General features: G+C 30.2%; 1 protein-coding gene across 1 annotated transcript in view; it reads left to right on the forward strand.

Annotated features, from left to right (window-relative positions):
- The window catches only part of LOC107455890 (uncharacterized), a 28,054-nt gene extending 16,672 nt beyond the window's left edge, over positions 1–11,382 (forward strand). The window contains exons 2-3 of the mRNA XM_016073615.3: positions 7,482–7,630; positions 10,083–11,382. Of these exons, the coding sequence (XP_015929101.2) occupies positions 7,482–7,630; positions 10,083–11,051 (1,118 nt within the window). The 3' untranslated portion in view covers positions 11,052–11,382. The remainder of the gene's footprint in view (positions 1–7,481; positions 7,631–10,082) is intronic.
- Positions 11,383–15,275: the final 3,893 nt, after the last annotated feature.

Genomic DNA, 15,275 nt, shown 5'->3' on the forward strand with positions numbered 1-15,275 from the left:
GAGCGGGATAGTTTGCGTCCTTGTAATATGCTATTTTAATAACTGTTGACTATTTTTAATAGTAATTCATGACTGTTGTGATTTATTCTTATTTAGTCAGGCTCTCTATGCTAGTCATGAAAATTGTCATATAGGTACAAGTCATATAGGTACTAGTCATATAGGCAGTCATATAGGTACAATGTATTATATTAGTATATTTCCTACCTATTAAAACTGCATATATACTGGGAAGCTTTAATATAGGACTGTTTCTTACTAGAGAAAAGGTAAATGGTGATGAATAATTTATAATTAAAAAATAATAAAAGCTTATTTGACACTCTCTAAAAATCAGATTTAATTGAACTGTTTTTACTGCCAATTTTTTTCGCTTTTTTGTCTCGCTTACAGGCCTGTTTGAAAGTCGGATTCAAACGCATATTGCAACATATATCACTAATTACTTTTTTATTGTTTGGTCGGAGAATTAACCAGCAAAAGAGCGTTAAAAAAAACAATGTAATTTTTCTGTAGTAACAACAATGATATATATATATATATATGTGTGNGAATAATATATGAATAATAAATTAATGTTCAGTCATGAATTACAGACGATTCGTAAAACTTTTCAATGATCTATCCTAAAAAGGATTATATCGTTTTCTTTGAGGAATGATACGCCTTTGTTTTCGAAATATTTTTCGGCTGCAACAGCGCAAACCAAGCGTATCTCCTTGTCATATATCAAACGATGACGATTTGATTTTTTTCTTAGATTATTTGAATAATATTAGTGAGATTACCAGAATAATTTTTGGATTAATAAATTTTCTGATTGTATTAGATAAAAACAAAATTCGTAAAAAAGAAATTCTAAAAGGAATTCTCAAGGAAGAATTAATAATAATGTGAAGAATTTTTTGAAAGTAAAAAGACGCAAAAAGAAAAATTATAGCCGAAAATAAACCACTAAAAATAAAATTTAGATGGTTTAGTTTCGGCTATAATTTTTCTTTTTTTGTCTTTTTACTCTCAAAAAGGGTCTTCACATTATTATTAATTCTTCCTCTAGAATGTTTCGTAAAAAAGGAAATTATTAAAAGAATCTTAGAGGAAGAATTGATGATAATGGGAAGACTTGTTTTGAGAGCAAATAGACACAAAAAGAAAAATTATAGCCGAACTTAACCATCTAAATTTTAATTTTTGTAATATTAAAAATATGACTTATGACAGTTGCGCTCTAAGCTCTTTATTTGATACACTGTTGATGAATAACAAGCATTTTTAGTCGCAGGTTCTTTGAACAATAATGGAAAAAAAACATTGATTTATTAAAAAAAAATATTTTCTTCTCATTTAATTTAACTGTGCTCTGTAGTCCACCACAAAGGCAAACTTCTCTCAATGCTTGATACAGGAGTTCACTCGTCTTCCGGATTGGGTTCGAAATTACAAGGCTACGGAATTGAGCATTATCCGTCATAAACCCAAAAAAATGGGTGGCTGCTCAACGATGGTTACAAAATTATAAAACGATACTCTATATTATATTTTTGAATCAAAATTCATGAAAAAAAAGGTAGTACCCCTTTCATGCTTAATTTCTGGAGATTTTCCTCTGCTAGCTACTACAATAGATGCTAACTTTTGCTCTTTTTCTGAAACATTTTTTTGTTCTCATATTTAAATGTTTGCTTTAATTGTTGGTAAAATAAATTAAAGTAAGAAAAAGTTAATCTTATCATAGCTTAATATAAATTTAAATATTTATACAAAAGCTCTTTTATTGAAATGTTAATATTATGGAGTGCTGATAGATTAAACAAATTTCTGCTATTTTAATACTTGTCAGCGATTTTAATACATTTTACAAAAAGTGTCGAAGTTTCAAGCCCTTTGGAAAGAAAAATTTAAATAAATACTAAATGATATTAAATCCAAATTAAATTTTTAATAATATTATTTTTTTGCTAACACAATTTTTTTCAAATAATTAGCGTTAATTATCTAGCTCTTCGTAAGAATTATTTTCATTTTCTTCACATTTTTACGGCAACCAAATTTTACATACCATAACATCTATCTGAATAAAATAAAATACGAACAATAATTTTTTACACGAACTATCCACAAAACAGTTTCTCGTTCGTATTGTAGTTAGAAGTTAACGGTTACCATGGTTATTGGTGATACCCCCGAGACAACTTTCAACGAAAAATCTGCTAGATGTGGGTGTATTCCTCGGAGTAACGGAGAAGAAGAACGAGCCAAATTTTAATGACATATTGTTGATAGGGCATTAATAATAGAAGGGTGAGCGAACTAAGAGAAAAGTGCTTTTTATTCATTGTTCATTGTCTCTTTTTATGAATATGTTTGCGTTAATGATATGTTTAGTATACAAAATATTTTCTAGGGGGTGTAAATTAGCATAAATATCATCAATAGCTGGATTGTTTTCAAAACTACTGCTATATCGAGTCGTAGTTTAGTTTGAAGTGAAAAGCTATATTTTTAATCATGGAATTTATAGATTATATTTATATTCACTCTCGTTTATTGTTTTATGTTGAATGTACTTAACAAAACATATATTATTTGCAATTATACAACTCATTTATTTATCTACTATAAGATAAATTTTATGGTTGTTAATTATACAGGGTGTTGCGCAATCACCACCCCTAACCTTTTAAAGCCAATGACTGGGAACTCAATTATTTCTTTATTGAGTTTTTCTTCTGAGAACAAGATTCTGATTTAAACTTTAATACATTAATAATACAAACATCTATGTTTTTTCAAAGGATAGCTACATACATTCGATGGACTTAATTTCTTAGAGGAAATAAAGGAGCATTAAACGATTAAAAAAATTGCAAGTATTTGATAATTTCGCATTTTTTAAATTAAATATTCGCCCTCGAAAAAGGCATAAAAAGTTGAAGATTAAATGAACAGTTTCGAAAAAACTGTTTTGGAATGAAAACTTTCTCACATGACATGAACACATGACACTGGATAATAAAACATGAATAAATATTTCCTAATAATTCCCTTATATTTAATGTAAGTCAATTACTTATTCAAAACCATTTTGAACATAGGTTTAAATTAATTTCTTCAGCAAAATTAGTCTTCTTAACACTAGAAAGACTGAAACTTAGCCTATATTGCCCAAAAGCAGCCAAAATGACTGGATTGTTAGAGAATAACTAATGTGTAAAGAAATTTGTTTAAAATTAATTTTTAATATTTTTATATTATTTACAGCTATATAATAAGTTATTAGAAAAATATTAACAATAAAAAAATTATATGTTGTACAAAAATTCACAAAATTCTTAGAAATTGATTCAAATTAGACAAAATTTTAATTCTTAGATTCAAATTAGAATTGACAAAATTCTTAGAAATTGAATTCTTAGATCATTTTTTTTTTTCTAATTGAAATTAAAAAGCAGTCAAAATGCCATCCTTGGGCAATCTAGTATTAAAGTAGTGAAGTAGATACTAAATTACAAAGTAGTTTGCAATCACTACATCCACAAAAAAGTAATTGTAGTTAATTACATTTGTAACGAAGTAGTAGTTAACTACAAAAATAATGAAGTTTCTCCAACAACTGCTAAATATCCATCATCAGTTTACTTGTGAAAATTAAATGATAAGTATAAAGCATATTTAGGATCCTTCCTACCCTTTCCCTTCCTGCCCTTCAACAGTTGAGTTTGGTCGGAAAAGGAAGGGCCTCTTAAAGTGACCTCATACACCCAGTTACAGTTTTATGCTTTTGCTTCGGATATTTTTTAGAAGTACTCAAGTGGAAACATGATTTAAACATTCTTTTCAGTAACCTTGCTGCAACGTTTTAATTTTTTTCCTGTAACTAACTCGGTAGTAAATCGGAATGCAGGATGTATACAGTGCTTTAACGACCGGCCGAACTCAACTGAATGCAGGATGCATACAGTTGAGTTCGGTCGGAAAAGGAAGGGCCTCATAAAGTGACCTCATACACCCAGTTACAGTTTTATGCTTTTGATTCGGGAATTTTTAAGAAGTACTCAAGTGGAAACATGATTTAAAATTTTTTCAGTAACCTTGCTGCTACGTTTTAATTTTTTCCTGTAACTAACTCGGTAGTAAATCGGAATGCATGATGCATACAGTGCTTTAACGATCGGCCGAACTCAACTGAATGCAGGATGCATACAGTTGAGTTCGGTCGGAAAAGGAAGGGCTTCTTAAAGTGATCTCATACGTCCAGTTACAGTTTTATGCTTTTGCTTCGGGAATTTTTTAGAAGCACTCAAGTGGAAACATGATTTAAACATTCTTTTACGTAACCTTGCTGCAACGTTTTAATTTTTTTCCAGGAAATAACTCGGTAGTAATTCGGAATGCAGGATGCATACAGTGCTTTAACGATCGGCCAAACTCAACTGAATGCAGAATGCATACAGTTGAGTTCGGTCGGAAAAGGAAGGGCTTCTTAAAGTGACCTCATACGTCCAGTTACAGTTTTATGCTTTTGCTTCGGGAATTTTTTAGAAGATATGGAAGCATGATTTAAACATTCTTTTACGTAACCTTGCTGCAACGTTTCAATTTTTTTCCAGGAAATAACTCAGTAATTCGTAATGCAGGATGCATACGGTGCTTTAAAATTTTAAAAGTGGTATTAAAAATTTTGCGGGTTTGAAGCTATTTTAACAGTAATTACCACAATGCTCCGGAGAAATAAACATTGACTCGAAGTCTGCAGTTTTGTTTAATTTAATTCGAAAGTGAAAGCTTAATAATAGTAAATTTACAACTTAGGTGCAATTCAATTGTATCACTAATTTTGTTTTTTAAGTCTCATGCTGACCCTGGTAGAGGCTTAGATAAATTTTAAATTTATTGTCAAAAATGAAGTAAAAAAAAGTGCATTCATTAACAATACCCAATATCTACAATAAAAAACAAAAACAATATTGAGAGTCGCGGTGGCTCAAGGGACAGAGTGCTCACCTCCCAGTGATGTGACCCAGGTTCAAATCCCAGTGTTAGGTTATCGATACGAATTCTGCTGCAGGCTCGCACCGAACACAGAGCTGAAATAAAATATCGCCAGTTGTAGACGGATGAGTTATACTTTTTTTGCCATTGGCTGACCGTGGGAAGTTTTCGTGGTTTTCCTCTCTCTGCAAAGCAAATGCGGGTTAGTTTCATCAAAAAGTCCTCCAGAAAGACTCATTTGTTCTAATAATTGATCCAGAAGTTCCCTTGTTTTCTGGTTTTGGTTTTAAACTGGCAGCGGAGTTGAATTAATACCTCCTAGAAGAGAGAAGGCCTCAGCATAACAAAACCATAAACAAGAAATTGTATCCTTTAGTAGTTCAAATGTAATTACATCTTCCGTATTTTCCCCCACTGTGCAACCTCATAGCCTGAACGTAGTAACGTCTTTCTTATTTCCTCCACTGCGTAGTTTATGTTTGTTGCTTCGGGCTACTGAGTTTTATAATCGTCGTTGAACAGCCGACCTTAGTTTGGGTTTACGACTACTAATGGTTGTTCTTTTTGGTTGTTTAAAGGTTGTTCTTTTCTACGATGTGAATAAAATTTAGAGGTTTTAGGTAGCTTTTAATAAAAATTATTTTAACTTTTTATAAAGCTGTGAGAAGTATACTTTTCACAAACTTCATTAATACTTAGATGTCGATGGGAAGCTATTTTCTCACTTATGATTTGTGCTGCCATCTGCTGAAAACCTCCGGGAAAGAAAAACCGAAACCAATGAAAAGAAACGAAACCAATTGTTAAGATAAATGCGGGTAAGTTAACGTAATGTCAAGAAAAGAAACTAACTCTAGGTAGCTATAGTTTCTACTGAGCGTTATGTATCATTCGATCGTTTCTCATTAAGTTCATTTATAGCTGTAATTACGGAATTTATTAATTTGGTTATATATAAACATAGAAGTTGTTTATTATTCAGTTATTTATAAGCATGGAAGTTGCTTATTATTCAGTTATTTATAAGCATAGAAGTAGTTTATAGTCAATTCTTTACATTAGGACATAAACTTCTTCTATGCTTAAAAATTGCCTTTATTCTTCACAAAACTCTCTCTCAAATTTTCAACAAAAAAATTGCCTTGAAAATCAAACTGAATTTAGATAATAGGCGAAATAAATTTCTTTTTATAATTCAATCTGATTCACAAAAATATTTTAACGAAATATTATCAAATTTAACTTTAATATGGAAAAATGGCTCTACTAAGGTTAAAGGATTGATTTATAAACATAGACGTTGCTTATTATTCAGTTGTATATAAGCATAAAAGTTGCTTATTGTTCAGTTGTTTATAAGCATAGAAGTAGTTTATAGCCAATTATTTGCATTAGGACATAAACTTCTTCTATGCTTATAAATTGCTTTTATTCTTTACAAAATTCTTTCTCAAATTTCCAAAAAGAAAAAAAAATTGCCTTGAAAATCAAACTATATTTAGATAATTAGCGAAATGAATTTCTTTTTATAATTCAGTCTGATTCCAAAAAATATTTAAACGAAATTTTGATAAATTTAACTTTAATATGGAAAAAAATGGCTCTATTAAGGATAAGTGATTGATTTATAAACATAGAAGTTGCTTATTATTCAGTTATTTATAAGTATAGAAGTAGTTGATGGCCAATTCCATACATTAGGACAGAAACTATTTCTATGCTTATTAATTGTTTGCATTCTTTACTAAACTCTCCCTCAAATTTCCAACAACAAAAAAGATTTCCCTGAAAATCAAATTAAATTTAGATTTTAAGCGAAATGAATTCATTTTTATAAATCAATCTCATTCCCAAAAATGTTTTAAGGAAGCATTATTAAATTTAACCTCAATAGGAAAAAATGGGCCAAGTAAGATTAAAGAATGCCTTTTTATTTTATTTTATTTTATTTTATTTTATTTTATTTTATTTTATTTTATTCTATTCTATTTTATTTTATTTTATTTTATTTTATTTTATTTTACTAATTTTATTTTACTTACTTTATTTTATTTTATTTTATTTTATTTCATTTACAATGCGAGTACAATTTAGAGGTTTTATGTAGCTTTAAATAAATATTTTTTTATTTTTTTTTTTTATTTCCAATGAGCTGCACAATCGGTCTTGCCGATGAGCAGACCTAGAGCGTTCTCCAGAGGTGGTATCCACTCTTTCAGGACCACCACAATGGGTGAGATACCGTTGGTCATGTTGATTTGGACGTCCAGTTTCTGCCACACTAGATGGCAGCACCGAGACTCTATTTTGGATGCTAAAGTGCACTAGGAATTTAATTTTGCCGGAAAATGCCAAGAGCCAATAAGGCACTCCAGGGATCTTTTACTTGCCGCATTAATAAATATTATTATTATTAAAATATTTTGTTGCTAAAATGACTTCTTCACATTTTGTTGTTTTCAAATATAAAATCTCGATTGATATTTTAGGTTGGATGTCTTTAGTAATGAAAGATGGGAAAACTGCTGGATATTTTTCTAGCATTGGAGATGTTTCTAGATCATCTTGGTCTTTATTTCTTGTACAAGATCAAGTTATTGGTCTGAAATCTACACCTGAAGGCCTGCAACGTGCAATTGTAAGTTGCATTATATTATCAGTTTTTGGTCTAATATGAGTTCAACTTTTTTTTCTCTTTTAACAACAATGAAAAGATATGCATTTTATGAAAAATCGTATAAATGTTGTTAGTGATGGCTTTAAAGAGCTTAGAAGTATCTTAAAAGCAATTGTTTCATTTCAGTATATATATAACGTTGTGAAAAATTGAAGGCAAGTAGGTGATTGAACGTAATTTAAAAAACAAACTAAGAAATCAAATTAGCAATAATCAATAGTAAGACATCAAATAAAAAAATAGGAAATTTAGTTAAGTACCATGTCCCGAGTCGTTGCATTATAATATTCAAACTGTTTTTAGTGCTACTTGGCAAATTTCTTTCTAAATTATTACAGAGTTTAATCATTTTTTGCGCTTTGATTTCTTTTTGGACTGTTAAGTAACCAATAAAAATTATGAAATAAGTAAACGTGCGTATAATGAAAGAGAATTTATTCTGCAAGAAAAATGAAAGTTGCGACTAAAAATAATGCTTATTAAAAAAAATAATTATTTTAATTATTATCACGATTAAGTTTCAATTTATAGGTTAAAAAATATCGGAGCGAAGATAATATAATAACAACTATTACTTCTTTTATTAAAAGTTATTGTTATATTATTTTACGATTATTATATTATTTTATGTTTAAAATACTATTATTATAATATTATTATTATTATAATATTATTATAATATCATTATTAAATTAATAATAGCTATTAATTCCTTTTCTTCTTTTTTGTAAGCTTGAAATAAAATAAAGTTTTAAATATAAAAGAAGATAAAATTTAAAAAAAATTACAATTTATCAGGCTTAATTAATTTAAAAATTACAATTATTTTAAATTACAATAATTTACAAATTACAATAATTTACAAATTTAATTACAATTATCTTATATGAAATAACAATTTATCTTAAAAAGGGGTAATTAAGAAATAGATAATAACGGCAAGAGCAATGATTTTACTGACCAAAAGATTTCAAATGCCATTGAATAATTGTTTTATATAAAAAAAATATCATTAAGGAATATTTTTACTACTTTTAAAACTCAAGCAAAAATATCTATTGCAAATATATATTTTTAATTAGTTATTTATGTGTAATTTATATAAGTGACCTTATATAGATTAATAACTTCAATAAATAAAATTGAAATAACTTTAAATATAATAACTTTAATAAATAAAATTGTTTATTATTAAAAAATATGATGAACTTACTGCTTTGGTAAAATACTTGAAAGACTGTTTGATTGAACAACATACTCTAATTTTCAAACTAACTAGAAAAAACTATAAGCTGTTTAGAGTAATGAGCAACTTACAAGCAAAATGATGAAAATTCTAGTTATTTAGAATTTTAGTTATAGCAAGAATCTCTCTTCCTGTTCTTAGAAAGGAAGGGATGTCCTTCTTAGAAAGAGAGGGGTTCTATGGGTAAAAAAAGAAAGGCACGTGTTTCTGTATATGATATGAACAAAAGGTCAGGTGTTGGATTGTTCTGATGTCCTGTTTCTTCCTGGAAGAGACAATTTTTTTTAAATTAAATCACAAATCTTCTCTCAAAATTGATTCAACTTTATGGATGGGCAACAAATTATAATTTTTATTAAACAAATAAATTTTATTAGACAAATAATTTTTATTAAACAAATACTTTTTATTAGCATATATTTTATCATATTATAATACTAAAAAACTGAACAAATAACTTTCATTAAAAAAGCAATAAATATTACATTTTTATTACCGTCGTTGAACAGCCGACCCAATTTTTTGAATTCGCGAATACTAATGTTCAACTCCCATGCCTTGTAATTTTGAACCCAATCCAGAAGACAAGGAAACTCCTGGATCAAGTATTGGGAAAATGTTCTCCTTCGTGGAGGACTTTTTGATGGAACTAACCCACATTTGAGTTACATGGGGAGGAAAACCACGAAAACCTCTCACGGTTAGTCTGATGGCAAGGGGTCTCTAACCCATGATCCGTCTATCTCTGAATTTTACGTCTATCTGATATTTTACGTCAGCGCTGTGGTTGGTGTGAGCCGGGTGCGGAATATGCATCGACCAGTCATCGCTGGGATTCGAACTCGGTTCATCTCATTGGAAGGCGAACGCTCCATCCCATGAGCCACCACGACTCAATAATTTGGCCCATCAGGGGATCGAATAAGTATTACTTATAAAAATCTTTAAAATAAATTTTCTTTCTGTATTATAATTAATTGGAACATTTCGGGGAAGGGGGGTCTGAACCCCTATATCTTTCCTCGCCGGCTACGGTCTGGTACAGGATATTTAATTTTTAAATTCAGGACGCTCTTATTATTTTAACAAAATGACAAAAATGAACAAAATGATATGTATTTGGAAAAAAATAATTCAATGCATTATTAATGTCTTTATATTTTGTAGGTGTATTCAGGAGTTGTTTTAAAAGCTGTTGGAAGTTTTGAAGACCAAAATCGACAATCTCTTATTAAAGACTATAAAGGTTACATTCACCCAGACCTTATGATGTATCTAAAATGCCTAACCCAGAAAGGAGAAATTATATTTCTTCCTTACAGCGCACGAGGAAGATTTTATTGCATATCAACCCCTGAAGCTCATACAATAAATCATGTGTATCTTTTATCCAATTTGCTACGTGTCACTACTTTACCAGCTCTTGTTCGTATCATTGTTGGTCCAAAAGCAAGCGTTGCGTTGCCCTTGACAAATATTCTACAACTTGATGAAATTCGACGTGAGACAATAATTCTTGGTTGTACTATGATTGATAATGAACCAACTCTACTTGAAATAAATGCTAGCTCAGAGTTTTCTTTCATTAGAGTGAAAAACGAAGCAGCCGTTCAGATGTCAGAGGCATATCAACGAATGTGCCATATGTGTGTAACAGAAGGAGACAAATGGCGACAGCAAATACGAGTTGCTCATTATGTAGTACCTAAAAAAGAACCATTTAAAATGATTTCAAAACTTCCATTTATGCCTCCTGGTTTTATTCCATATGGTTCAAATAGACTCCGCTCAAACAAAGAACAAAAACAAATTCTCCCAGAATGTGACTTTATTGACTTTTGTCGGCAATCCGGCCGGGAGAGTATATTTCCTAAAAGATTCTGGATGTTTCGACGATCAAGAAGATATGAACCATCAAAAAGGAGCGAAAGAAGTCATCGAACCAATTTTGATGTCATCAGAGGATATTATACAAAAGGCAAAAGTGGACGTAGTATGATTTTGAATTTGCCCTATCGAAGTTCTTTGAGAATTATTAAAGATACAAAGAAGGATTCGTTAAGACGAACAAGCTCAGATGATGGATATGCTACTTCATTTATGGAAGACGAATCAATATATAATTCAATTTATTAAGCAACATATTATTTATTGAATATATACAACATATTCAATTTATTAAGCAACATGTTATTTGGTGCAATTTTAAAATCCTTTTTCACAAATTTTGTCATGTTTGACATTTCCCTTCTAAGCTTTCATTAAGTTCTCGTATTATTACGGCTCACTTGATGTATAAATGCCACAGCCAGTAGACTGCACAAAAGCCATTGGTTTTTGCTGTTTAGTACTACTGTGCTCCGTCTACAAGCACACTTTTCATTTTGAAAATGTACTTTCTGCATTTATTCATTACATTTTCATATTTGTATATTTTTTGAATAAAATATATTTCAATTTCGTTTCATTTTTGAAAAATCATTTTTGATAAACCAGTGAGCTTCTTACATTTACCTATTAACAGTCAGCGTTCCCATGAAATGTTTTCTAGAAATAAAATACTAGTCATATAGTAGTAATACTAGTAAAACTAGTAAAATACTGTATTATTCTTGAAATTTTTCTGATGGAATTTTTTCTAGAAATAAAATACTAGTCATATACTTCTAATACTAGTAAAACTAGTAAAATACTATATAATACTAATAAAATACTACATCATTCTTCAAATTTTTCTAAGAGAAACAGGACATTTATTTCGTATCATAATATATAAGCAAAATAAATATTTATATTTTGGTCTGAAATTATGTTATTGTGATATCTTGCAACTCATAAAATATAGCCAACACTAAAAAATACCAAATCTAATAATAAACCCATAGTACTTTTTCCGTAAAAGTACTTTAATAACAGCAAACTGGAAAGAGGTTAAAGTTAAATTTTAATGGTACAGTTGTGTAAATGAAAAAAAACAACTTAAATTATACTTATCTCACCTTTATTACTATGTGAAAACTCCACATAGAATTATATAAAATTGTTTGTCGGCTATTACAGGCTAATAAACCAATGCTAAACACTTAACTATTTCCAATTTTGATTAAACTAAGCACATATATACCTGGACTTAGCAAATTTTCTATCCAAACAATTAAAAATTGCGAAAACTAAGGGAGTTTACTAAAGTAACATTTTATTTTTATTGCATTTTTTTTACCGGTCTTAAACAGCAGACTCAATGGTGAGTTTATAACTATCAATATTCAACTCCATAGCCTTGTAATTTTGAATTCTACCCAGAGGATAGGGAAACTCCTGGATCAAAGATTGGGACAAATTAACCTTCATGGGGGCTCGCCTTCCAATCAGGTGAACCGGGTTTGAATCCCCAGCGATGGCTAGTCAAAACTAATCCACACCCGGCTTGCACCGACCACAGTGGTGACGTGAAATATCCTCAGTGGTAGGCGGATCATGGATCAGAGTCCCTTTGCCGTCAGGCTAACCGTGGGAGGTTCTTGTGGTCTTCCTCTCCATGTAACGCAAATGTGGGCTAGTTCCATTAAAAAGTCAAATTTTCCCCAATACTTGATCCAGGAGTTCCCTTGTCTTCTAGATTGGGTTCAAAATTACAAGGCTACGGAGATAAACATTAGTAGTCGGAAACCCAAAAAATTGGGTCGGTTGTTCAACGACGGTTATGATATAAAAATACATTTATCGCCTCACTCTCAGGGAGTATTCTGAAAATTTAAACTCACCGGCGCAGGAGTTTCTGCAGAAGGAACCCAGGATGCGACACCCGAGCCTAGTGGTCCGGCTGGGTCACCGCCCATGGCGTTTTTTAAACCAAAATTTCCTTTTGCAAATACTTGATAACAAGCCCAGTAAAAACATCAAGAATATCTCTTACAGTAAAAGTGCTCTCAAAGTACTATTTCCAATAAACTTCAGCCACGATACAGTGCTCAGAATAATACTTAGATGAACAAAAACAGTAAAAATACAGTGAGAAACCCATATGAAAACAATTAGTAAAATTTTATTTTAAATATATTTCAGCTAAATTACTAGACCCCAACACAATGATTGTTTTGTAATGGCTTCTGTAATTTATACCCCCACACAATTTTTTTCTCCAGAAGGCATAGAATTAACTTTAGAAATATATTTCAGAAACTAAATATTTTTTTGAAGAAAAAATGTATTTAGAGTAATTGTAAAACTTAAATCAAAGTTCTCAAACAGAAATCTTTTATTCATTTGTAAAGATTTACCTATACAGAATGCCTTACTTAATTTTTATTTTGTTAATAGTTTTGGTTGTTGTTGTTAATTTACGTCGTACTAGAGCTGCACAATGGGCTATTGGCGACGGTCTGGGAAACATCCCGGAGGATGATCCGAAGACATGCCATCACAATTTTGATCCTCTGCGGAGGGGATGGCACCCCCGCTTCGATAGCCCGACGACCTACGCGCGAAGTCGAGCACTTTACGGTCGCACAGTTTAACGAGGACCAATACCGCACACCCTCGGTCCTCACGCAGACTGATCCAAGTGGTCACTGACCCGCACACTGACCACAGCCAGTGATGCTTGACTTCGGTGATCTGCTGGGAACCGTGTCTTAACGATCAGTCCACTGCGGGACTAACAGTTTTGGAATCAGCAAAGCTATTGACCTCTTGCCCTCTTAAAACCCTCTTGCATAATATTAAAATTTAAATTATTTTAATATAAATATTTTTTCCAATTGTTGCCAAGTTGAAAGTGAAATTATAATTAAAATGTAATATTACATTACATTACATTAATATTACAAAAGAAATTTTTCAAGATTTTTTATTTTTTTATTTTTTAGAAAGTTAAGTATTTTTATATAATTGAATGCTCGCTAAATAGAAAGTTCCGCTGCGAATAATGTAGCAAGCTCTTATAATAGAAAAATACCTTTTTTGTATCACGCTTTAACAATATTTTCACAATAAAATGAAAGTAAACTTTGAACTGCCTAAATAACATTAAAAAAATAAACATTTCGTGACTGAAACAATAACATTTGCATTGAACTTCTAATTCCTCGAAATCTCTTTGTTCTGATTTTACATCTTTGTTTTAGAGTTAGTTTAAATTAAACTACCAATCAAATATGGGCATAATGCTTAACTTCCAATCAGTTGTGTGCACGTAATAAAACTTCTCACTTACTTAATTTTTTCAGCAAATTTTCACTTTAAATCACATCAATGCTTTAAACTGGAAAGTGTTTTATTTTACGCCATTGATTTTCTGTATTACTTTAGCTTTATATTTCAAACTTCTTTACCTGTGCATCAACATTAACATCTGTAAGTATTTATTTTTTTATTTATGTATATAGTTTTATTTTGCTTTTTTAATGCAAAAAAAGCATACGAACAGGGGTGTTGCCAAAATAAGGGGTACGGATGTCGTAGCTTTCCATGTAGTGTTACGAGAAAATTTGTTAAATTTCTTTTTTACATATATGTTTAGATAGTTTTAACACGACAGTTAAATTCTTTGTACATTTATGTATACTGCTATAAAGTTATAAAAAAAATTTCCAAATTTTTTTTACTTCAAATGAGAGAAAAATTTTCAGAGATTTCATTCCAGGTATTACAAATTAGAAAATACGTACAGTTAATAATTTTCTTCACTATGATTTTTGAAATAACGAAACCTTAATCANCTTGTTTGATATCTGAAAGAAATAGAACTTGAAGGGCGAAATCAGGTTCATCGACCCGTTTCATCAGTTAGTCAAACTGGTTTTGACGTTTTTCCTCCACATTTCTCTCTACAGATTCGACAGATTTCGATGGCGTTTTTAATTCTTCGCTTAAAGTCCCTAGTAATCCCTTTTGTGAATAGTTTTTATATTTATTTTTTGACGAAAGCTTTAAGAATTCATAAAGGTAATGATTAGATTGTATATATATTCAAATTGTTGCTGCTGTAATATATTTGTGCGAAATTCTTTTTGAAAAAGGATGGTTACTCTTCTTTAAAAAGGAAAAAGTGGTAACATGTCAAAAGTGGTGGTGGTATATTTTTTGAATTTATTTGCAGAAACAAGATTGTTCTGTCTACCATTATATATTTATAGTATAAATATTTATATTTGGATTTGAACTCAAGGCATAATACAATTCTGAAGCTAAAGTGATAGGTAAGAGATGAAAGTATTTACTTAGCATAAACAAATATGTACTACCCCTTTTGTCATGCAGATGTTTTTCATATATAGGTTACTTTTGTTTTTTGGGTATTAATGGGGTTAAAATAATTGTAAATAAAGCTTAAATCTGCTACCACTTTAAAAACTTAAG

Source organism: Parasteatoda tepidariorum, chromosome X2 (assembly GCF_043381705.1).
Source record: "Parasteatoda tepidariorum isolate YZ-2023 chromosome X2, CAS_Ptep_4.0, whole genome shotgun sequence".
Lineage (NCBI taxonomy): Eukaryota > Metazoa > Arthropoda > Arachnida > Araneae > Theridiidae > Parasteatoda > Parasteatoda tepidariorum.